General features: G+C 40.0%; 1 protein-coding gene across 3 annotated transcripts in view; it reads right to left on the bottom strand.

The window, feature by feature from the left end:
- The window catches only part of PPP2R2B (protein phosphatase 2 regulatory subunit Bbeta), a 465343-nt gene extending 443584 nt beyond the window's left edge, over positions 1-21759 (bottom strand). Inside the window, exons 1-2 of one of the 3 annotated variants that reach the window (XM_079144770.1) lie at positions 21585-21759; positions 21387-21464 (exon numbers count right to left, since the gene is read on the bottom strand). In XM_079144770.1, the coding sequence (XP_079000896.1) occupies positions 21387-21436 (50 nt within the window). In that variant the 5' untranslated portion in view covers positions 21437-21464; positions 21585-21759. Of the gene's footprint in view, positions 1-21386; positions 21465-21584 lie in introns of those variants that run through there. The other 2 variants (XM_079144771.1, XM_079144776.1) reach the window with 2 other exon arrangements.
- Positions 21760-26360: the final 4601 nt, after the last annotated feature.

Here is a 26360-nt window from a genome sequence, read left to right as displayed (position 1 = left end):
CTGAGTGGGATTTTAAAAAATAAAATTAAAAATAAAAGTGCACTTGAAAATCTGATAGAATAGTTTTTAAGCCTTTATGGGCTCTGTCCTTTACCAAAACATTTAACTTAGCATTGGAGAAATGTGTTAATCTGCCCAAGAAAGAAGAGAGACAAAGTAATTACAGTACTAGGCAAGGCATGATAATGTCAATATACTCCATCAATATGCCACCCCCAGACTGGCAGAGCCAGGCCAGTTAGTCCTATGATAAGCTTAAAACCTCCTTAAACCCGCAGGCTCAATGAGGGAGGGTCATCCCAAGTAAGGTGCTGCTTACACATGCTTCAGAGGTTTGATTTATTGAGTCAGTGATCTCAAACGCAGAAAGAAGAGTATAACCAGAGGGGTCTTCTTAGAGACACTTGATATTCACTTATTGGTTGGATAGACATGAATCAGACTTTAACACCTGTGAGTCTCAGTTTTTTCAATTGTAAAACGGTAACAATATCAAGGTTTGCCTTGTGGACTATTGAAAGAAGTGAGAATAAATGCGTGACATCTATCACAATGTAAGCATTGGATAAACTACCAAGTTGCTGTTGGTTGTTGTTGGCCTTCTCGGAGCTTCTGTGGCCATACACCCACCTAAGAGCAGAAGGTGGAGTGTACTGGTTAAAGTGGGGTATACTGCAGTTACAGAGTCAGAGCTTAATCCTGCCTCTGACCTTGACTTGCTGTGTGATCTTGGGCAACTTTCTTAACAACTGTGAGCCTCCTTACAGGCTAATGAGGATAATAATAGAATCTTACATAGTGTTGTAAGGGCAAAATATAAACTTAACACAGTTCCTAACACATAGTAAGTGCTTTATAAGCTTAATTACTACTGTCTATAACAGTAATATCAGTCCTAAATCACAGTATATTGCTATAATTACTTACCTTTTATAGCTAAATGGTGAAATTGTAAACTTCTTGAGGGAGAGATCCATGTCTAAATCACCATTGTATAACTAGTATCTGCCCCTGTGCCTGGCACAAAAGTAAATATTGTGCCATGAATGGATAAATCAATATTTATAGGTGAAAGAATTTGCAACACATTTATTCTTTTTTTGGTGGAGGTCTTCACAGCACAAAAGAAGTGAATTTGAACTTATCATGAAGCTGAAATAGATCATTCAAGCAAAGGCATGAAATTCATGAATAGACAAACTTCAGCTTCATTTATTTCAGTCCTAGGTAAATAGTAAGTACTTAGGAAATACTTTCTGAGTCAATAGTAGGCATTCCTGAGTATTTTCTGAGTGAAAAAAATACTCACTGATGATGTTTCCCAAAATGATTCTCAAAAAAAAAAAAAAAAAAGTAAGTACAAAACAAACAAATGAAAAGTTGTCTCCTCCATTAAAAGTAAAGAGCTGATGGTGTCAGCAAGTCCCAAATAGTCTATTGCAAACCACCAGTACCTTGACCTCAGTTGAAGAGGTTTTTGCCAATCCAAGTTTCAAATGACTGATTTAGTGCCAGACGATACACCCTAGCTTCCCAAATGCAGACTGGGGTACGGGTGGGGGGGTAGAAAGCAAATGAAAAATTTCCTTCAGCACGTGAATCTGACACAGGTAGCCTGCAGTGTATCATTCAAATAGTTTCAGTGTCTTTCTCTTGTTTTATTTTCTCTTTGGTCTTCTCAATTATCCCATTTTGCAGAGGAGAAAACAGGCTGGGAGGATATAATAATTTATCCAAAGGAGATGCAATGTTTCTGCTCTGGAATCATCTGGTGCACTTGTGAAGAATGCAGATCTTACAGCCCCCAAGCCAATTGATTCTGACTCTGGGAATAACAAGAGGTTTCTTACTTTAAGTCTGAGAACCCCTGGAGTAAGGTGTTTAATTCCATGCTTTGCCTGAATGAGTCAGGGTGATGGAAACTTTTCTAAATATTCTGTACTAAGTCATACACCTCACCGTTTTTATCCAACTCTTTATGGCCACCCAGATGACTTAATCAGCATTAGGCAGAGTGAGGGGGACCCAGGGTGTATGACATCATCCTTATTCTAAAGGAGCACCTATTCCAGAAAAAAGAGAAACTAATAAACTATCTTAATAGCAGGAAGAGACTCTGGATTAAAAAGCCCAAGGGTCAATATTAGAGACCTAAGCTTTTGCCTTAGGCATTATTTACAAATGGCATCTGTTATAAGAGAGTTATCTTACTGGAAGACAGAGCAAATGAGGGTTTAGCAGTCATTAACACATCATTGGAATTGCCCTCCACTAGGATATTCCTAGTGTCATCCCAGAGAAGAAAGGGTCACCAGGAGAAGGATGGGGTCTTTTTAAGGCAGTGGCAGAGATGCCTGGAGTGGGGCCCAAGCGCAGAAAGAGGCCTCTGAAAGGGAAACCTGGAACCCAAGAGGGGAGAAAGATAAAAGTGACCCATTTTAGGTGGCACATGGGAAGATCCCTAGAGTCTGATTCTCCCATGTGATTTCTGCATGTCAGGTTCTGATATCAAAGAGCAAAGAAAAGCAATTAACTGAGAATTTCTTGAGGGCTGTGCTATGGAACAGGCTGCTCCAACTTTCTTCAGACTGACCTCTTGGGAAATCAAAAACAATCACTTCTGCCCTACAAAGTCCTAGTTGGGCTGGCTGCAGTGGCACATGCCTTTAATCCCAGTGGCTCGGGAGGCTGAGGCAGGAGGACTCTGCAGTTTAGTGAGGCCCTATGCAACTCAGTGAGACTCTGTCTCTAAATAAAATATTAAAAAAGGGCTGGGGATGTGGCTCAGTGATTAAGTGCCCCTGGGTTCAATCCTGGGTAATAACAATAATAAAAGAGTCCTAGTTGGAGTCCCTGCCCCAGGGCCCATTGTCCTGGGTCCCCCAACTGCCTGTTCCCCTTGGTACTATTCCTATTGCCTGCTTTCTTTTGAGGTCCATATTTTATGGGAAGGTTATACCGAAAATTCTCTTAGCATGCTTTTACAACCTTCGTTTGGGGTAGTTTCATTATTGCAGTTTTCATTTTACTAAGAAGGAAACTAAATTAACCTTTTTTAAGATCAGTCAGAATGCTCATGTTTTTCACTTTCAAGTCAAAGCAAATTCCTTTTCATCCTCCAAATCTTAAATAAAATGTCACATCTTCAGGGACAGAATGGTCAAATTCTCTTTCTACACAGTCTAAATCCTATCCTCCCCTTTCCAAGCACTCATTCAGTCTTGAACGTTTTTTTAATTGAGTATCTACTTATACAAGGCACTGTGCATGGTAGGGAGTGGTCAATAGTAAGCAAGACAGATAAGATAACTGCACTCCTCTTCAGTATAGCAATCATTCCTAACATAAATGTTCGTGGTGAGCATTGAACGAGAGAGTTTAGTAAAGTACTTAGAATTCTCCCTGGTGCAGAGTAAGTGCTATTTAATTACACTGATAATGGCTGTCTAGGGTCTGACACTTGTCAGATTCTAATTTTCAAGAAGGTAGAAATCTGACTTTTCTTGCTGAATCCTGAGTTTAAGGCTCACTTCCTGGAGCATTATAAGTGTGTGTTGTGTGTGTGTGTGTGTGTGTGTGTGTGTGTGTGTGTGTGTGTGTGTGATTGTGTTGAACTGAAGCAGGAGAAGTTGGCAATTTCCATCACACTTCCCACGCCGTCCGCCAGGGTATGAAGTCGTTCACGTGGTGGATTCTGATCTGGGTGAACAAGGATCTGCTTTGTGGTTAGTTCATCTATCTATCCATTGATAAGTATCATCTTTTCAGAAGCTGTGAGATGCTTGGCCCTCTTCTAGGTGTTGGAGAGACAACAGATAATATATGGAGGCCGAGCTCATTGAGCTGATAGTCTCAAAGAGCAAGATCGACAATGATCCAGCACACATTACTTCAAGGTTATTCCAGAGGGTGAAAAGCAGAATGAAGGAAATGAATGGGGGAGGGAACAGACAGAGACTGCTTTGCTTGCATGGTCAGGGAAGGCTTCTCTGAGGAGGTGACAGGTTGTTAGCCAAGAAATAGGTACCCCATCCCCACCTGCACTTTATCTTTATAGCAATTTCCACTCCTAATTTAATTATAACTAGCTAATTATTTTAACGTTTTATTCAATGCTTGATTCACTGTGGGTCTCAGCTGTGGTTGTCTTGCTCTCTCACATTGCATCCCCTGGACCTACCAGAGCAGTCGCTAGTGACTTCATTCATATTTTGATTGGCAGTCTGGACCAATTACTCAGCCAGATCTCTTGGCACATGTTGAAAACAACTGAGAGGTAGGCAGCCACAGATAAGACTAAGGAGGACTTGAAGATGAAGGGCAGGCTCAGTTTAGAGCAGACACTACCACGCGGCCAATGAAGAAACAAAACTCATTTGGTTACGATGAAAGATTTTTGGCTGTCACTGAAAAGACTTCAGAAGGAAAAGCAGAAAGCCAAGAACGTTTTGCACCAAATTTTATAGACAGTTCTAACTCTCACAGTACCTCTAAGTAGACAAATAGCAGCTCTTAACTTTTAAAGAAATATTATAGCAAGTGGACGATAGGATTTTTTTTTTAGTTCTGAGCCATGAAAATATGATTTGATTTTAATGGATGATGATAATAGTAATAATAAGAGCAACCACAAAATCTGGGTTTATCCGAGTTCTTCCTAGTTTCCTGCTAAGTACTGTATCTCATTTAGTCTTCCTGAAAAATCCTGGGGTAAAGTACATGCTATTATTTATAGATGAAGGGATTTACCCAGAGAGATTAGGTAACTTGCCACCTGCACAAGCGGAGAAGCTAAGATTCCAGTACTGGCTTCTCACCCACACCTGTCCTGGGGCCATGTGGGTACTGCTAATGCTCCTGGGTTACCTGATCTTGACATTGTCTCCCCTGTGTTCTAATGTAGGACAGAGCACAAGAGTTAGCTTAAACTTCTGTAGCTACTTAATTGGAACTTGTGGTCATTAAATCAGGGAAAGTCAAATTTAGATCCTGATCTATTGAAAAGAAAGCATTTGCTAATCACAATCATAATTCAGTAGGGGACATCTAACCAAATACACACACCTACACATCAATGCCTCCAGAGATTCAATAAGCATTGACAGTTTACTATCCTGGGACATGGTGCTGGGGACCATGGGATTAGATGAACGTAAAAGGCACAGAATATAAAGGTGAGTAAAAAGGAAGGAAGGAAGGGAAATTAAACAATATAAATATGAATATATTACAAATTACAGAATGCCATAATAGAGTAACAGAGAAAGTACCAAGTAGGCATCTCTCACACCTAATTGGGATACTGGGGTGTATTCCAAAAAGACTTCCTTGATGGGGTGGCATTTCAGATGGGCTTTGAAAGGGAGAATTTGAATATGTGAAGATATAAATAAGAATATTCAGCTTGGAGGTAACAGTGAAACAACTCAAATTTACTTTTTCTTATTTACTGCAAGCTAAGCATGGATAAAACATAGTTTAAATACATAAAACAGATTCCACCTGCCATGTTTGGGCTATGCACTAATTAGCTCTCACTTAGATACAGTAGACGTCAACCTCCCTTGGCCAAGCAGGACGACAAATAGCCCAGTTAGTCTGCGTGCACAATACCTCAAAGTCTTCTAAGAAGAAAGCATTCCAAAGTAAATCCAGAATATGTTTCCAGTTCCTCAAAGGGAACTGTCCTGTCGACTTGCTTCCGGCACATCTCTGGGTTTAATTAAACAATGAATAATGTGAAGAGGAATCACTATGCTGACATGACAACCTTTTTATGGATTTCTCTGACTTGGCGGTATTTATCTGGGCCTTTCAGTATTCCCTAGGTTTAGGCAACATATTTTCTTTGGGCAGATGAGAACATTTGAGGGTTTTTAGACAACCCAGCCCAGGAATCCAGGTGGCAAAATCTTGGCTTTCTGACTCCTGATGCCCCCTTAGAGGTACAAAAACACTATCTGAGTGACCAGGTTTAATGTGTTTCTTAACCCAATTTTTCCTTGGATTCCGAGAAGTCATAATAGTAAATCTTTTAGGAGGCCTCAAAGGGGAAAACATTTTATCTGTTGCTCTTCAAGTAAGGAGTTACCTGCAGAAGTTCTATTTGGCCATAGAGTGTTTTATTTTTTAAATCAAACTTTATTCCTTTAAACAGCGTATCTACTCACCAGTCCCTCTGCATCTGACTACAGTTGGAGATCTGCCCATGTCACATTGCCTTCAGTCTGTGAGTTTTGCCTTATAGCTGCATTCTCGACTTCAGCACTGTGGCCATTCTGGGCAGATAATCCACATGTGGGTGGAGGGAAGGAGTGGACTGTCCAGTGCTTCTTAGTGTGCTAAGCACTACTGTCTCCTCCCTACCCGATTCTAGGAGTGCTCCTGCCCTGTCCCCATCATGGCAAATCAAGTGCTTTGGTAAATATCCCCTGGTGATAAGTAGTGTTTAACAAATATTTATGGAATAAATGCACACATGCATGAATGAATACTAGCTTTCCAATCCACAAGAAAAGATGGATAAGAGGAGACTAAGAATTACCCTTGCAAACCCCAACTTGAGAATTGCTACTTTACAGTAACATGGCTTCAGAGACCTGGGCTGAGGTCATGGCCACATTAATTGTACATAAGGCAACATAAGCTGAACAAATACTACTCCAAATAAAAGTAAGAATCTTTAAGATCTGACTGTAATTCATCATGCTTTAGTTTCTCTATCTCCCTTTCCCTTAGATCTGGTGTATAAATCTCATGAAACAATATTTTTAAGTGTTTTGAAATTTTTTTTTTTTACATATAATAATCAGGGTATTTTTATTTAAAACTCTGGATTTATGACCTCTGTTAAAAAACAAAAAAGCAAAAAAAAAAAAAGAAAAAAAAAAAAAACCAACAGGAAGATCCAGCAACAGCAGACCCACATTGTTCTTGTGCAAGCCTAATCCGGAGCTGAGTAGCAGCACATGGGAAAAATATCTTCAGTTTGCTGAAGTTTTCACCATTTCTTAATGTCAGTAAGACACTGAGCCCTTCATCCTGTTTCTACCATGAACTAGCTGTGTGATCTTGGACAAGTTACTAAACCTCTCTGATTCTTTTTTTTTTTAATTTTTTAATTTTTATTTTTTTATTTTATTGTAAACAAATGGGATACATGTTGTTTCTCTGTTTGTACATCGTGTAAAGGAATACCATTTGTGTAATCATAAATTTACATAGAGTAATGTTGTTTGATTCATTCTGTTATTTTTTCCCTTCCCCCCACCCCTCCCACCCCTCTTTTCCCTCTATACAATGCTTCCTTCCTCCATACTTGCCCCCCTCCCTAACCCTAACTCTAACCCTAACACTAACCCTTCCCTCTCCCCATTATGTGTCATCATCCACCATTGGTCTAACTTGGCTCTTTAGGTAACCAGCAAAGCTGGATATCAGAAAATGGCAGCACTTTTCTGTAATAAATCATTTACATTTGAAGGAATTCCATCCACCAAGTATCCTGACTTGACTTAGTAGTAAGGAGTGTCACTCTTGCCACTAGAATGCATTTTCTTAAAAGTCTCCTATCTTGTTGGCCTTTCTTGCTGCTTTAAGAACTGGTATTCATTCATGCATGCATGCATGCATTTATTTATCCAATAAATATCTGTTAAGTACTACTGCATGCCAGGCACAGGGCTGGGCACGAGAAATGCTTACATGATTTGTGGTTGTGATAGATATGTTAGATATGGCCATGCTTTCATGGAGAGTAGTTTCCAGCACAGGCAACATAAAAGGAACAAGAAAATTATGTATTTGGCAAGAATAGGATTGTTAATATCCAGGATCTCTTGGAAGTGCTACCAAGGCCAGAGTTCAGGGTTAGGGAAGGGTAATTATTAAGAGAAAAGAAACGAAAGCTGAGATCTGAATAGAGTATTGCTAGGTAAAGAGAAGGTAAAAGATGTTTTTAGAATAGGAAATAAACGATGTATAGTGCCATACATGTATAGGAGGAAATAATGGAGCAGAAAGTACAGGAAGGAGACTGGTAAGTGAGGCTGGGAGTACCTTAAGAACAGTGGGATGATAGAGCCAGGATTCAAACCCAGGAGCCTGACTCCAGAGCCTGAGAGCTTAACCACCACTGTAGCCATTACTAACTCAAGTTATTGATGATAGTGCTGGAGCAAATATTCAACCATTTAATCTCTTTGGATCTAAGTTACCTCAGCCAAAATCTCAATATTAGAAAACCTCTTTTACAGGGTTGGCAGAGTGATTAAATGTTACTACTAATAATGAGAAAGTAAGCGTTTACTGCATACTGACTACATTCCATGCTATGCTATAGATGCATGTATCATCTCATTTAACCCTCACGGGGGCCTTGAAATAGTTTCAATTATTTTCCCTACTTTATAGATAAGGAGACCAAGGCATGGCAGATTTAAATGCCATACTTAGAGTTAGTGTCGGAGTTTAGGTGCAAACCTGGGAAAGTATTTTGGAGAATAGGCTTCTTCACTGCTATGTCATGCTGCCTTGATTGAGAGAAGAGAGCTGAGCTAAATAACACAGGCACTATTTCACATACTGACCATTAATTTGTGGTGAAACATTTAAGATCTACCTTCTTAGCAAATTTTTAGCATATGACACATTGTTATTAACTACAGTCATTATGTTTTATAGTAGGTCTCTGAAACTTATTTCCTGTTGTCTAACTGAAAATTGGTTTCTTGTTTACATGGATAGAAAATTTATTGAAAATTAGTTTGATATCATTCCATTTGTTGATTGTTGAATTCACTTCTTGTGCTTTAGAAGTCTTGGTGAGGAAGTTGGTTCCTAAGCTGACATGATGGAGGGTTGGGTCTATATTTTCTTCTAGTAGGTGCAGGGCCTCTGGTCTAATGCCTACATCCTTGATTCACTTTGAGTTGAGTGTTGTGCAGGGTGAGAGATGGGGTTTTAATTTCATTTTGCTACGTATAGATTTCCCATTTTCCCAGCCCCACTTGTTAAAGAGGATATCTTTTCTCCAATGTATGTTTATAACACCTTTGTCTAGTATGAGATAACTGTATTTATGTGGGTTTGCCTCTATGTCTTCTATTCTGTGCCATTGGTCTTCGTGTCTGTTTTGGTGCCAATACCATGCTGTTTTTGTTACTATAGCTCTGTAGTGTAATTTAAAGCCTGGTGTATTGTGATGCCTCCTGCTTCACTTTTCTCCATAAGGATTGCTTTGGCTATTCTGGGCCTCTTATTTTTCCAAATGAATTTCATGACTGCTTTTTCTATTTCTATGAAGAAAGTTGTTGGAATTTTAATATATGAACAAGCAACCAGTGTAACTTCACATCATGTTCAACCACAAGAATGGGATCCTAAGGATGACAAGTCATTTTTATTTTCTTGTAATCTCTGTGTGTGTGTGTGTGTGTGTGTGTGTGTAGGGGAATAGGGGTCTGGAATCCAGAATTTTGCTACTTCTGAGCTGCATCCCAGTCCTGTAACCCGTGTTTTTATCAGCACCACAGCTAACATTAATTTAGGATTATTTCTGTGCTTTTTGTGGATTATTTTATTAAATCCCCATTTCCCAGAGAAGGAAGGTGAGGTTAAATCAAAACAAGGTTGTGGAATTTATTCAGTGACCAAAAGTGATCCCACTGGGGTTCAAACCCAGATCATCTGTTCACAGTTCATTTTCTTCACTTTGGTAAATTTTCCCCAATGCCCTCAAGGTTTTTTTTTAAGAACACAGAGCATTGCAAATATTTTAAAAGTAGCATCTGAGTTTGTTTTTTAAAATAAAGTTTGTGAATTATATTTTTCTGTTTTTTGTTTAGTGAATTACTTTAAGTTGCTATTAAATAACATTTTAAAAAACAGCTTGTCTTCAGAAAGCTGTAAATTACTCATTTAAAAACAGTCTCAGGTACACCTGATGAGAAGCTGCACTTTAAATGAATCACAGACTCAAAAAGCACAAGAAATAAATTCTGAAGCCTGTGAATGATAAGTTGTAAATAATTGCCATTAGTTTTCCTTGGAAATTAGGCACTTCATACCAATATTTGGAAATCATTACTGCTCGAATATCATTTGTATAGACCTTTCAACATTGAAATTACCTGTATATTTGATTAATGGTAGAGTAAGAAGCACACACTGAGAGATGACTTATGCTGTAATTTGGAGAAAGTTTGCTTTAAATTGTAATAAGAAGAATCACGCCTGAAACATTAAATAATGATTCTTTTGAAACAGTTGACAAAATAATGGCAACGCCATGCATAATAAAAATTAAAAAAAAACTTCAAAAAATAGTCATTTAAGGTAGCATCCCGACCCTTTGTCAGTCTTCCCACATGTCCACATTTTATTTTCTCTGTAGTACATGTCACATCTGAAATTATCTTGTGTCTGTGAGCTTTCACTTTCTATTGTCTAGATGCCCCATTAGAATGTGAGCACCATTAACACCAGAGACGTTAGCTGTTTTAAGAGCTTCTGTTTCCAACGCCTAATGCCCAATCCATGTTTACTGAATAAACAGATGAATGATATTCAGTCTCTTACCTCTAACCATACTGTGCCCTCTCCTTTTTTTTTTTTTCTTAAAGCATGACTTAATAATTTAAAAATAAGTATGATGAAGAAAAAAGGCATAATATTTACTTGAAATCTGAGCAGAATACCAGGAACCACCCCACTGTGTGCATGCACTTAATCATTTATTCTTGACTTTTGAATTCCATTAACAAATAACATCAACTATGTAGGTAAGATGATGCTGAGCCTGCTTAATTAGCAACATAAAAAAGGGAAATAATCTCCTCTTATACCCAGATCGTGGCTTCAAGAATAGTCAGAGAAAGTTGGCATTTGGATTTGCTTGAGCCAAATGTTCTACAAAAAACAAGTCAGTGACCCCCTTCCCTTTGCCCAGAGGTAGCAATGAGGTTGAGTGAGCCACATCTGCCTCTTCCTGTAGTCCCTGTGTTGTTGGGCTACCCTCAACGCCCCGTCCCTTCCTGCAAAGCCAAGATTTTGTTGTGTATCCTCCACTTGGGGATGATGAGTCGACACGAAACTCAGATGCAAGCCTGTCTGTGTAAGCTAGTTAACACCATTCTCCTCAGCTTGGAAGTGGGCGGATGACTCAGACTATGGCCAAAGGGACATCAAAATAAATTTGCTAGGAACATGTGAGGAAAAGAAAAAAAAAAGAGCAGAATATCCTTTCTTTGGATATTGTTCGATCTAAGTGTGGTGCTCAGAGTCGCTACTGTTATCTTGGGACAAAGCTGACATTCCAAGAACGGCAAGGCAGGAGATGGGATCTGAGTCCTCCATGCTGTGCTCGGTTATGGAATTTAGCAGTTCTGGGACCTTCTTGCCTCAGCAATTATTATGAAAATAATAAAACTCGATTACTGCAATAAATTCCTAACTGGGCACCTTGCTTCCAACTTTGACCCCATAAAATCTGTTATTGACCTGCTGCTAGAAAGAGTGTGTTATAATTGTAACACTTGGGCAGAAGTCCAAGGGTTTACAAGGGTTTATAAGGTCCCCTCTTGTGGCTGTCAGCCATCATCTCTCTGTCTCCATCTTTCATAACCTTCCCCTTTGCTCGCTTAACAGCCACACTGGCCTCATGTGTAGTCCTCAAACATAGTGGATAAATTCTTGCCTCAGGGCATTTGCACAGGCTATTCCCTTCATTTGGAATTATCCACAGATATCCATATGACTTGACCTCTTGCCTTCTTCAGATCATTGTTCAAATATGGTTTTTGAATAAAGTCTTCACTATCCTATTTAAAAGAGAACACCTCTACACCCCCTATTGCTTTATTTTCTCCATTGAATTTACAATCTTATGTTTTATATTCTACTTATTTCTCTTACCTTTTGTCTGTCTCCATTACCGTGGAATCTTCCATACCTAGAATGACTAGCAGATAGCAGGTAGATATTTGCAGAACTAGGTGTGAGATGTCATTCTTTTACTAGTGCCTGTATTTTATAGAAGTTTTTTGCTATAGCTGAAAGCATCTTGAATGATTTCCTTTGAGCTGCCTTACATTCAGTGGCCTACATTTTCATGAAAGTGAATTACACCTTAAACTCACAGCCGGTATCTCTAAAACAGAGTAACCCCAACAAAGCTGTCATTCCAGTGGAAGATGAGCGGTAGATATATTGCTGGTATAAGATTAGAAAATTTGCTCTCTGGTCTCTATGAGACCAGACTTCTCTGTCTACCTGGATCTCTGCCTCATCTCTATGAAGAATAATCTACCTACTGTCCATAATATCTCTACTATTGCTTTTGTATCTTTCACATGGGATTATAAGACCCACTCTAGGCATCTTCCATAGATGATAATAAATAAAATGACTCACGTGTTAAAAGTAGAAAAGTATTGTATATCTATAATGGATTGTCTTGAATGAGCTACTTTAGTTTCCTAAAAAATTCACTATTTTTATATTAATGGCAATACTGATCTCTTTATTTGTTGACATTTACTACTTACTGAAGACTACACAGTCGTCTACTCTTGTTCACATTCCAAGACCCCCAGTGGAGCCTGAAATCGAGACAGACCTGAATCCTACATATGCAATTTTTTTTCTGTATGCCCTGCAGTACACATAGTAGCAGAGTTAATCTGTTCTTCCATATCTGTGCCCTGGTGCATCTATTGTATCAGTTCTCTTGTGCATTATGACCACGTGTAAGTAAAATGAGAGTTTTTGGAACAGGATCACTGTGATACCATGGCAGTTGACCTGATAACTGAGATGGCTATGTAGTGACTAATGGGTGGGTAGCATATATAATATGGATATGCTGGACAGAGGGATGATTCACATCTGGGTGGAATGGAGCAGGACAGCATGAGAGTTTATCATGCTATTAAGAATGGCATGCAATTGAAAACCTATGGATTGTTTATTTCTGGAATTTTCTATTCAATATTTTGGATCATGGTTGGCTGTGGGTAACTGAAATTGTGGAAAGTGAAACTATGCATAGCTGGGGACTACTATATTCATTCAACAGATATTCATGGAGCTGCTACTTGGTGCCAGGCTACTTTCTAGGAGTGCTCTTCACAAGGTTTAAGGCCACCAACTCTGAGGTCAGGCAGGTGTGTGACTGGGGTAAGTTAAACTTTCTGACCCTCAATTTCTTCCACTGTGAAATGGTGTTACACTGGCACTTGCCTCGTGTCTTATCAATGTGGCAAAGATGAAATGAGACAATATAGTGGTAGCAAATACTACAGGGGCTGGCCTATGAAGACTTATTGAATAGAGTTACTACTATTATTGTCACTTTACCCTGGCCACGTATTGTGCAGTGTTTCAAAGATCTTATTAGCAAAGCCTCTCATCCTTTCATCCTCTCATCCTCTCGTCCTTTCAAGATAGCTCAAGAAAGTAACTAGCCCAAAGGAAGGAATGATATGTGAACCTGTGTGCCTAAAACTCCCCACTAACTCTGATTCCTTTCCTAGGTCTCTGATTGGCCACCAGTTGCTCTAGTAAGCCTTCCCTATTCTCTTGCCTATTCCACTGTGGGTTGAATGACTTACTAGTTGTCTAGAAGTTTTCACATTTACATCAGATTGTATCTGAAAACCACTTGTTGATATCCACTGAGAGAAGGGGGTTGATAGGGTTCTACCCATGACTATGGTGTCATGACCCTTTCCAGTACCTCACACATACTAGATGCTCCATAAATATGTGTGCATTGATAAACCTATTTAAAGTTACTAGCATTAGGGAAGGAGTGAAATGATCGGCCATGGAGCTTTTTCATTTTTCTTGGCTTGGAACTATTTAATTACCTAATGCATAAAAAAAGAACTGGATGTTTGGTGTCAGCGTTGCACAAAGATCCTGCTTCCCTTCCTCCACAGAGTCCACTTCTCACCAGGCCACCTGCAGAGACAGCAAGACTTCTCGCACAGACATCCCCCATCACAGCTGAGAAAAAGTGCTTTCATCTCATTGCAACGTGTTCAAAATCAGACCAGTTTTGCTCCCAGCAGATTGGAATGCCATACAGTGAAGTTGCATAGGAATTCCTCTGTAGACTACTAGATGCACAGAGGAGATTCTTGGTTTCCTTTTGACACACAGAAGGGAGGTTTTCGCTCCCTTCAGTGACTGGGACAGAGAACTTGGCAATAAACTCTTATTTATTGCCATTCTGGTTTCCTTTAAAAGCACTCAAAGACATTCAGATAGCTCTCTGCTCTGCTCTCACAGTGGTCCTCTAATGTAAAGAAAGAAAATGAGTTTCTCATTGTCTCTCTTGGATCGGTGTATACTAGAATTATTTGCAATGCCTGTGAAACATACACTCTCCATGGCTTAAACCTGTGGATTCAACTCTCTGGGGTAGGGTGCATTTTAACACCTTTGCCAGATTGTTTATATGTACAATACAGTTTGGCCTAAGAGTGCTAACTGGATAGTTGGACCAAGTTTACAGTTTGGGCTCACCAGACTTCAAATTGATGCTGATTAATAATCTCTGGAGTTGCTGATCCAGAAAGCTTCTGTCAAAAGAGACAAGATCTCTTCCTGAAACAGGAATTCTTATCAAAGTCACTGCTTCTTCCAGTAACTAGGAGAGGGAAGGACAAGGCAAAGAAGGCTACATTCTGCATCGTTTAGACTATGATCTGTGGGGCCATCATCCTATGCCACTTAGGTTGAGTGAAAATCTAAGAAAGGTTATTGTCCACAGCTGACTTTCTTAAAATGAGGAGAAGGTCGCAGGCCTTTGTACTGCTTATAAACAATCCACTAGGTATTTTTCACTTTGGGTGTCAGCAAAGAGTCGGAATCACTGAAGGGCAGCTGAGAAATCATTTCTACCATCCTGAGATTTCTCAAACCTCAGTGCAAACCTAAGATGTCCTTGCGAGTGTGGCTGGCGGAAGCCTCCTCTGTGCTAGGAGTGCTCAAGCCGTGAGCTCTTGCTTTCAGGTGGGAAGAATGCATTTCACCTTGACAGCCAAATTGATGTTTTGTTCTCATTAGAAATCTGAATCAATACAATGCCTCATCCTTCCCTGTACCTGAGTGATCTTTTCAGAAGGCGGGGAAGGAACAAAGGTTATCCCGATGTAGCAAAACAGAATAAATACTGTAATTATTTCCCACGAACAAGATGAAATGACCTACACTGACAGGCACTGAAGAACTGCAAAATGAAAAATGAACAAAAGACCCTGGAACTGTAGTATCTCAAAGAAAATGGTTACATACTGTAGCCGAGAAAAAACAAACTCCACCAGATAATTCTGACTTTTTCCCCGTGCACAGAATCAGACACCAGCTCTCAAACATTGATGACCAGAGAGGGCAACTTCAGCACGCAATTTACTTCTCCCAATGAAATAGGGTAAAGCTTCATGAGATGAAATCATATGTTACGCGGAATATGCATTTGTGATAAATTAAATACTAAAATTGCACAGAAGCAGAAACTTCCACGGGTATCTTACAAGAACCAAACTAAATGAACCAGGCTTAGATGACATCCCAGCTAACAGGAAAGCAGCAGAGGACTCAGGCCATCATCCTGCCGTTTACTGACTGCATGTGAACGTGGGCGGTGATCCCATCTGGGGCAGTGGTTCCATTGCCATCTATACACTGAAGCCTCCAGCTTGTCTCCATCTCAGAGTCTCTCTGAGACACTCACATGCACACTTCCTTCTTGGCATTTACACCTGGGTATAATGACAGTCACTTCACACTTCACGTGGTCAAAATGAAATTTAGGGTTTTCCCCCACAAATGTGTTTCTTTTCCAGGTATGTTAGGGTTGATAACTGGTGCCTGGGAGCTATTTTAATCCCTTTCTTTACCTCTCTCCAAAATTTACCTGGATGCTGTTTTCATCTTTTCTGCTTCTCTTTCTTAATAGAACTACATTGTCTCAGACTTCTTCCTCGAAGAACATATTTTAACAGAATACATTTATCTTTAGACTCCTTCAGTGGGAAGGAGTTTCACTGTTTCCAAAAGGTAGGGCGGACCCAGGATGAGAAATGCTTGAATGACATTTAGTGATCCACCCAGCTTCTGTAAGGTATCCTGCCTGGTCAAGCCCCTCCCACCTACCCCTCCTCCTCCTTTCAGGCCACAGGGTTTTCAATCTCAGTACCCACCATGCTGTGCTCTTCTTCGTGCTTTGAAAACCTCACCTCCTCCCCTGGTGCTGGGCCTGCTCACATGCCCATTTTATTACTCCCTCTGATGTCCAAGGCCTCTTCTTTAAGTCTGGTTCCCATCTTTAAGGCTGAAGCCCAGGGGCTGCCTCCTTAAGGAGACCTGTCTTGGTGCCCCACATCATAGTGACCTCTTCAGAAACTCTCTCATGCCATGCTGTTTATTATACCTTTTCCACTATTCATCAAAAACTCAAAGATCTTTTATTGTTCTTTTTTAAATTGTCTGACTCTCCCAGTGTGCGGTAGTGTTTTAAAAACTTGTATTCACCTGGTGCAGCGCTGACACAGAGCAACCACTTAATAAATACCCATCGAATATTTGCGTAAGGGAATTAATGCGTTAGAGTTAGTTCATGAATAGAGTAGAATTCCCACTTTACCAATAAACTAATTTCATTGCATTGTCTGAAATGAGCTGACACGACTTCAATTATGTCTGCCTGGCGTAGCAATAGCTTTTTCAAACCTCAGCAATACTAACTGGCTGGTACCAGATGTAGTGTATGACTAAATGTCATTCAAGCATTTCACATCCTGGGTCCCATCTAGCTTTTGAGTTTAGTCTTTCACTTTGATTGTGTGAGTGCTTTTATACCCCACCCAAAGAAAGTCCTTCCTATTTCTGAATTTACAAACCTCTGGACCTTTGCACATGCAGTTTCCACCACTTCATGTCTCATATTTTCTGCTTCCTAAAACCCTCTGAGGCACTTGAGTAGTTAAAGAAGTCTCAATTGATCAGATCTTGCAAAACCAATTTTTAAATGCTTTAAACCGGAGAATTTGAGAAAAGGTCACTGTTAAATATCTCTAGTGATTTTAAATTCTCAACATATTTCTAAAGGACCCTGGGTTAGATTAAAAAAAAAATATATATATGTCCATGTAATCCTGGACCAAGGAATTCTGGTTTTGAGACCATATCTCAATAATATAATCACAGTAACTAAATGTAATTGTTGCACATTTTCTAGGTTTATTTGAAATGCTTCTTTATTTGTTTAAAATATCTATCTTATTATAACAGTTCTTCAAGATCAGTTTTATTATCCCAATTTTACATGTCAGGAAATGGAATTGTTATAAATGTGAGGCAACTTGCTCTATGCCAGCAGGGAAATCAAACTTGAACCAGGTGTTTCCACTGGGGAACCTGTAATCTGAACCAGCCTATCACAAGTTTATGAACAAATGCATGAATGTTAATAGGTGTCCATAACCATGTTATAAATACTGAAGACTAAATAATTAGGGTATACCTACTTCTTATAACATGAAGGATGATCACTGTGTGTTGTTAGGTAAAAACATAAGCTTATGAAATATTATTTCCATTTGATTAAAAAAAAAGTGTTGATTTTGTTGGATATAAACTAACTAGTCCACTGCACAGTATCTGTTTGGGTAACTGAATCAACCGATGAATATACATGCATAAGGTTAGAAATACATGACACAAACTATTAACAGTATTGATTTGTGGGTTGTGGGATTATGAATGCAATTTATTTTTGGACTATGTTTTAGTTACATTTAAATCTTTCTGGTCATCAGAAAAGCACAAAAATAAGTGTTGCATTTTAAAAATTATGTAGGGCCTATATTAAAGGTCTTTTCTCCATGAAGTCTTTGTCCTCCCATCCCCAAATGTGTGGGATTTCTCCCTCTTTTTTTATTTAAAGCACTTTCAACTTTAATCAAAGCACTTTTGTCTTCACCTTACCTTGTATTATGTTTATTGTTATATATTGTATTCTCCTATAACATATTCTATTTCCTCTTCAATGATACATTTCTTTTTCCCTCCCTCCCTTCCTTCCTTCCTTCCTTCCTTCCTTCCTTCCTTCCTTCCTTCCTTCCTTCCTTCCTTCCTTCCTTCCTTCCTCTTTCCTCCCTTCTCCCTCTTTCTTTCTTTCTTTCTTTCTTTCTTTCTTTCTTTCTTTCTTTCTTTCTTTCTTTCTTTCTTTCTTTCTTTTTCTCTTTCTTTCTTTCGTTCTTTCTTTCTTTCTTCTCTTTCTTGTGATTAAATTCAGGCATACTCAATCACTGAGCCACATCCCCATCCCTTTTTTATTTTTCATTTTGAGGCAGGATCTCACTAAATTGCTGAGTCTGGCTTGGAACTTGTGATCCTCCTGCCTCAGTCTTCCAAGCTCCTGGAATTATGGGCATGTGCCACTACACCTGGCTGTCAATGGTACATTTCTTGAGAACTTGGACATTATTTTATTTATCTTTATACATTCACTTTCTGGGATGGACCCTGGGTATAGTAAACACGCATTAAATGTTTGTTGTTTAGCTCATAGTACCATTCACCTAAGGTGCTAAAATATTGCATTAAATTACTTATCTTTATTTTTGTCACGTCACCTTCTTAGCCCCCTAGCAGGTAATAAAACATGGGTATCTAATAACAATCTATCAACACACATGAACGCATCTCTACATTAAAAATATTTTCTGTTCACCTAGCCCACATGGTCATCATATGGGTCCCTATATTATTATTTCCATTTTCCAGATAAGGATGCTGAAGCACAGAGACATTAAACAAATCAGTCAATGCCATCAACCAGAAAGCGTTAGAACCAGAATGCATGGGAAAAGTCATCAGTAGGACAAAGAAAAAAGGGCAGCAAAATGAATACTTTTCATTGACCGATCAGTTTAGAAAGTCAGCTTGGGATGATTAGACCAATTGAAAAAACAACCTGCTTTGAACCAATAGCAGGTAAGAGTTATTCATTAATTTGCTCACAAATATCCAGCTGCCATTGGGGCACTATTAATGCAACTTCAATGACATCACAGACATGTTGGCCAGGAAACTTCGATGACAGTGGCTGCATGTCAGTGTCCACCCTAACTCCTGGTTTTGCCTTTCTGTACCATTTTGAAGTGCATTTTCCAGATGAAGTAGGAATTAATTGTCATTTTGATCCTGACTTCATGACCCAGTTAATAGTTAATTCAAGCAGGTTCCTTGTTTATTAGGCACACAAACATTTAAATCTATCCTTAGTTCACTGGGATAGATGGATCATCAAAGAACATGTGTGAAAATGTAAATTCCTGGACCTCATTCCAAACTACTACATCAGAATCTCCATTTTCAAAACTGAAGAGCAGGGGATCTGGGGTTCCCAAGCCTGCGTTCAAACTTAGATTGCCCATTAAAGACAGGGCCTTTGACAAATCATGATATTTCTTGTTTGCTTGTTTAACTTCAGTATTTTTATAGGTAAAGTGGGAATAAAATTATCTTCTCTCATAAGATTTCTTTTTCTTTTCTGTTTTTTTATTAGAGTTTTGCAGTTATATATAGTAGTTGGGTTCATCCCAAACATCATACATGAATGATATTCTATTTCGGTTCTTAATTCCCCAATTTTCTCTCCCCCTTTTCCCTCCTACCCGCCCTACCTCCCTCTCATAAGGTTTTGGTGGGGATTAAATTGGAATGAAAGTGTGAGAACTCATGACACAGTAAGTCCTGGGGGATAAGAACTAGAGTCAGATGAAAAGAAGCTTCACAATTGGTAGGGAGCCGGTCAGAAAGACAAGATTTAAGCCCACAGCCTGAGAGCAATGAATAACCTGAAATAAGTCATCTGGCCTCGTGGTCCCAAATGCCAGTCCACTCCATCAGAATTACCTGGGTCAGCTCATTAACACCTTGCATCACCCTGGTCTCCAGTAGCACTTAGGGACCTGAAAGTCTTTATTGTTTAAAAAGTACAAGTGATTTTGCGTCAAAACAACTGATTAACTGGAGCTTCAGTTTGCTTAAGATCCATGAGGTTAGGAGATAGGTCAGGCCCTGCCTCCACCCACCCTTTTAAAAAATACCTACTGCCTTTCACAGTGCTCCACCCACCCTTTTAAAAAATACCTACTGCCTAGCACAGTGCTGCCATGTAGAAGACACAGAAATATGTTTTTATTAGATGGGCATAAAATGAGTTAAGAAATGCTGCTTTGTCTTCATAGGAACTTTAGAAGGAAATTTGTAAAGCTCCATTCGACAACACATCATGAAAGCAACAGATGTTATATAAAAGTAGAATTTTATAGATTTATTAGTTTTGTGTGTTTCCTCCTGCTCTTAAACACAGATCATGTGATTTTAGACTACCCACCATTAGATTGAGTCTATAAAAACAAATAAGATTGTGAATAAATTACTTCCTTAAATTATTCAGATTTTTACTGAAATTATTTTTTATACATAATTAAAACGCTACCAAATGACTCAGAGTCCATGTGGATTGATCCTATTACATTCCTGTTAAGGTTCAACCCTGTCTACTGTTCATTCTTCATTAAAATGAGTTTTAGAGCAATGTTAGGCCACATTGATACCTGCCCTTAATGTAGTAAAATCTGTTTCAGGAAATCCTGACTGCATCTTGCTAGAACAGTGAAACTTTGATTTAAAACACCCACAAGTGCTATTCTAGCTCCTTCCAATGGCCTATCATTCAACTGTTTTGAAATGCTGAATCCTTAGGGAGAGTCATGGAGGTCTCTAAGCCCAGGCTTATGAGGGAATAAAATGAAGAGAATTAAAAAGAGTATTTCAGGAGGAGAAAAATCTAATACATTATCCCAGGTAAAGGATCCAGGAATGAGTAAATCTCCTGAGAATCAGTAAGGCAATTATTTGCTGATATTGGGACTCAATGTTCCCATAATTCAAATGACCAGACTTCAATTCTTCAGCTCCCTGTGTGCTTCATGGGAAGCCAATGAGCCTCTCAACACAGAGTAGAAGAGAGATTAATGGCTGATGGTCTTGAACTGTTTGGTCCCAGAATTCTACAGAGCTGACAGACCATCCTGGAGCCAGGCTTGCCTAGTTTAGCCTCTCTCTGCAAACCTATTTATTTCACTGAAAGTTCATTTCAGTACTGCCTCATTGATGGGAATAAAATAAACGTCACCACAGAAAAAGTGTAGACAGAAATTATTAAATCCATTTCTAGCCCTGAATACTCTTCTGGGATGTGTGGAGACTTATATTGAAAAAGCAAAGATGAAAGTTTTCAAATCTGAAACCAGCACAAACCCCCCCAGGAGTCAAGGAAAAGGGCCTGGGGAGCTTTGTCCTACCTTCTGTGGTTCCAATCTCGATAGTGCCTTTCACTTGGCTGAAGCACCATAATGTGTCCTGGGTGAGCATCCCAATTCCTGAAAGCAACACAAGGAGACACTTCAGGTTAAGTAAGAATGCTCATTTGTTATTAAAAGGCCCCAAAGAAACTAAATACATAGGGTAACCTATGCATTTCTACATGGAGACTTGCACACCAGGTATCATCGCCTCGAAGAAGAGACCCTGGGTCCTGGGAGAAGTGGCGCGGCAGGCACCGGGTCCTGCTGTGAATCACTGCTGTCTCTTCCCTCGGCCCCTGCCAGGACGAGTCTGAACTGGAGCAATTGGAGTTTGTCCCTTCTCAGGCCCTGGCAGCGGCCGAGAGCTGTTACGTAGGGCCTGCAGTCGCACCCTGTGTGACTGGCCCTTTTCACGGGAATACTAATGCTGGCGATTGTTTTCCTTCTCTGGTGGTAGGGGAGCGAAAGAGGCAGTTCATTAGAGGGGTGAGAGGAAAAGAACGGCAACATTTTTTTTTTTTTTTTTTTTTTTAAACTGAATTACACAGCTTGCATGATTGAATGGCCAGTAAGGGTCAGACACCCAGAGAACTTCCATCTCTCTTGCTCACTTCTTGACCACTTGCCAAAGTCAGAGCTGACTGAAGAGCAGGGAAAAGTTTAAAAAAAAAAAAAAAAAGTTTGACAATGGGGGACGATGGGGGTGGGACTGGGGTGAGGAGCAGCTAACATGGGGTTGAGGAGTCAGTTCCGGACTATTTCATTGAGTCCCAATATCAGCATATAATTGCTTTACTGGTTTTCAGGAGATTTTCTCATTCTAGGGTCCTTTACCTGGGATAATGTGTTAGTTCTGGTCTATTTCGTTCCCTGTGGATTTCTGTTTCAAAGTCTAATCAGATAGTTGGTTGAGGCTAAATTTTCTGGCTTATTGAGATTTCTGGTTTCTACAAATATAGTATTTCTACATATATACTAATATGTGTACATATTAATACATTTACTAATATACATGTTCAAGTCAAAAGGGTCTTTTCACATGCTGCTGGAGAGCAGTGGTGCCCACCATTCCCTTCTCAGCAGCATGGACTTACCTTAATTTATACTAGGTTTTAAAGGGGAATCCTCTCTGTTCCCTGGCTGTCATGAACTGAGAAGCTTTTCTACTCCAGACGCTTCCGTAACAATGTTCTGCCTCACCTCAGGCTCAGAGCTATGGAGCTGGCCAGCCATGGGCTGAACCTCTGAAACTCTTAGGATACCTTATACTGCCTCAGGATTCTGCCAGCAAGAAGGCTATCACCAGATGCAGCCCTTTAATCATGCTCTGGAACTATAAACCAATATAAACCTATTTCCTTTATAACTAAAAAACCCCAATAAGCTGGTGTGCTGGCACATACCTATAATCCCAGCAGCTCTGGAGGCTGAGGCAGGAGGATTTCAAGTTCAATGTCAGCCTCAGCAATTCAGCAAGGCTCTAAGCAGCATAGATAGATTCTGTCTCAAAATGAAAAATAAACAAAGGGCTGTGGATGTGACTCAGTGCCTAAGGACCCCTGGGTTCAATTCCTGGTACCAAAAAAAAAAAAAAAAATTAAGGGGAATATTGCACAGTCTATTGTTGGAAAAGGGTATGAATTTAAGAATGATTAAATTTAGTAGGAATAAAAACCATGAAATATCAAAACTAAACTGATCCTTTAAAAACACATAGATAATTGAGTTGTGATTCTCATTGTCAGCAACAGATCTGTATTGAATTCTTCTAGGAAGTCTTCACTCACTCAGCCATGAGTGTAGAGTTTCTCCAGCTGCTTTCCTCACTGTGTTAGAGTATATTTGATGGAAGCAGCATAGGGGTGTCCTTAAGAACAGATGGTTTGCTGTTAGATAGAGTTGTAGTTTGGCTCTGAGTTGGGACAACTTCTTAAACATGATGAGGTTGTTCTTCCTCATCTTTAAAGTGGAAAGGACAATGGAACCTATCTCCCAGAAGTGTGGACATTGAATGTGATTAGCAGAGTTAACAATTGATAGCAGATATTTTCATCATTAGCAAAGATATTTTTAATGTTCATTGGTAAGAAAAAAAAAAAAACTATTAACTGAGGAATGTCCCTTTAGTTGCTGTGAGGCAGGCACTGTGCCAACCACTGGACAAGGAGGATCTCCGAGCTCACTCAGATCTATCAGGGGACATTTTTATCACCCCCATTTTCCAGGTGAAGAAACTAGGACTCAGGAAATTTTGGTAACTTCCTCAAGGTCGTACATATGACATAGCAGAGCATGTCAACCTAGGCTGCCTGACTCCCAATGTCTCCAGTGTGCAGAGGTCAGCTTCCCATTTAATTGTTAGGTCCTTAGGCCTAGAGAGGCTTCACCACTTGAACTGGAGTCTCATTTGGAAGACTGAGTGGAATAGTTTGGGATGTCAATTAGTAGAGTATCAATGTCACCTCCAAGACTCACAAGGCTAAAACTTCCCAATAAAATTAGTGCCGGGTGGCGAGAAGGCAGGCCTTTGGGAGCATTTATTAGTGCACAGAACGATCGAGCCCAACAGTCCTGTTGCTGACCCTTTCTTATGCTTCCAACTCTGACGGGAATCTCAGCATCACACATTCCTCGATAAGTTCTTATTCTTCCTCTGAGTAGTCACTGGCCCTCTCTGCTCTGTGCCAGTGCTGGTGCTGAGATCTGGGGTGCATCTCTCTCTTAGGGAACACTAGCTACAGATGAGACTTTGCCTCACTTTTATTCTGGCACAGTTCTAGTTGTAACTCTGGGTGTAGACTGTGAACCTATTATCACAAAACCTGTATGTTACAGCAAGTAGATGTTTGCATCTCTGAAACACACACACACACACACACACACACACACACACACACACACACACACAGAGGCAGATTTAAATATGAGCCAGTATCTGGATATTTTATTCCTTAAGGAATTTTATCTCTGGAAGGAAACTTGCTTAAAAATTGAAATAAGTTGATTGCTTATATGTGAAATCAACTTATTTCACACATAAAAAGCCAAATCATAGAGTTATGGACTTGCTGAGAGACACAGAGCAAGGGGTCATGTGGCCATTTCATATGCCCATGATAGTTCCTAAGGATCACCCATGGATATGGCTGCTTTGGGGTGTAAGTTGACTAGTGTCATTAGGTGAGTGTGAGTGACCTAGGCAGCTAAGGTCCTGCCAGTTTTCTTGTCCAGGGCAGGCTTTGATTGGACCCAGTTTCTACCCATCCCCCAAAATGATTGCCAAACGATGGCATTAGTGAAGAGAGTTTGGACCATGTCATCTCTATTCTAAAAGTGCTGGAAAGCAGGTGAAAACACAAACACTAGATGGGTTAGGATGGACAGGAGAAAAGTTGGCCAAATGTAAGACATTTAATAAGCTGACACTTGACCTGGGGCTGTGAGCCGCTCGGGAGTGGTAGAGACGGTGGGATCTGGAGGACCCACACAGTGTCTACAGGGGAGGCAGCTGCTCGTCTCCAGCTGAGGGTTGCCATGAAGGATTCCAGCCCAGTGTCTTCATTGGCTGATTTTTGTTTTTTCAGAAGATGCCAGAAATCTGAATTATGATGTAAATAATTCAAATGTTTAAATAACTCCCCAAATTTAAAAAACACTAAATTGGTTCAGATTAGAACACTCACACATCATGGCTCACACAGCACAGGGCAAACACATCATATCTGCAGGCTAGATATTTTCTTTGTGCCAGCAATTTGCAAATCTCAGCTAGAATATTTGTACTGAATGACACTGAGAAAATAACCTGGTTCATCCTTACCATTTTACAGATCAGGAAGTGAGAACCCCAACAAGGGAAAGAGCTCACAGCACAATAAATTTACCCTACTCGCACACTTAGGACTTCCTTCAACTACCAGGTTACTTCTCAGGTGATAGTTTGGTGACATACCAATTTAGCTTTAATAAATACTCTTTAGAGAAGTGTATTTGACTGCTAAGTTGGTTGATCTGGAGAATTAAGCCAACATAGTGAGAAAGGAAATTTTGTTTCTCTTCAGTTACAGACCTTAAGTCCCTAAACTCCAGAGCCAAATAACACTCCAGTTGCTGTGGTAACAATGTCCTAAGAGGCATTCTCTACCAGGAGGCTGGTGCCCAGCCAGTGGCTAAAACATCCTGGAAGATGCTCATTCCTTTCTCCTCACCTATACCTCAAACGGGCCCCGGTGTCACCTTCTGAACAGCCAGGAGGTCAGTTCACTGATGGCATAGACCTCTCTTATTTCTAGGATCACACAATAAATCCAATCAGCCCTTGGGGATCATTTGGTCCAAACATCACATTTAGAAGCAGAGGACACTGAAGCCCAGAGTGGGCATGGCCACACAGTGAATTAACAGCAGAGCTGGAGTCAGCCCAGGGCGCTGCTGTCCTGCACAGGGCCCTTCAGAATCGAGGCTGCCCTTTGTGCTGCCTCTCTGGTGCCAACTCAGCTTAGTGAATACAATGAACAGAGGGTGTGACATGCAGCAAATAAAGCTCCTTATTGATTGGGAGGCCACTGCAAAGAGTTATTTTCATGGGTTTGGTGCTAGCAGTGTGCTTCTCTCTGCAGAGAGAGAGAGAAAGACAGAGACAGGGAGAGACAGAATCTTGCCCAAAGAAATTTTCTCCTAAAGTAACCGATCTTAAAATTGATTAAGTTATAGGCTGCAGTAGAAAGAGCCTACCACTGTGTGGTCGTCTCTGAGTGTTGACAGTACGGTAACTGACTAAGGCGTTCAGCGTGAATGAGTATCTTACCAGCTCAACTTGGTGTAGGAATCTATCTGGGATGCCAGATCCCTATGGAGAGAGACTCATGTGATCCAGAGACAGCTGAAAATAAAGGGAACTTCAGACTTCAGTCATAAAAGACAAGTTTTTATTTTTTTTTACTTTCTACTGCAACACTCTATACATTACTT

The sequence above is a fragment of the Sciurus vulgaris genome (assembly GCF_902686455.1).
Source record: "Sciurus vulgaris genome assembly, chromosome: 6".
Lineage (NCBI taxonomy): Eukaryota > Metazoa > Chordata > Mammalia > Rodentia > Sciuridae > Sciurus > Sciurus vulgaris.
The sequence above is the reverse complement of the archived record's forward strand: the minus strand, read 5'-3'. Positions and strand labels throughout refer to the sequence as shown.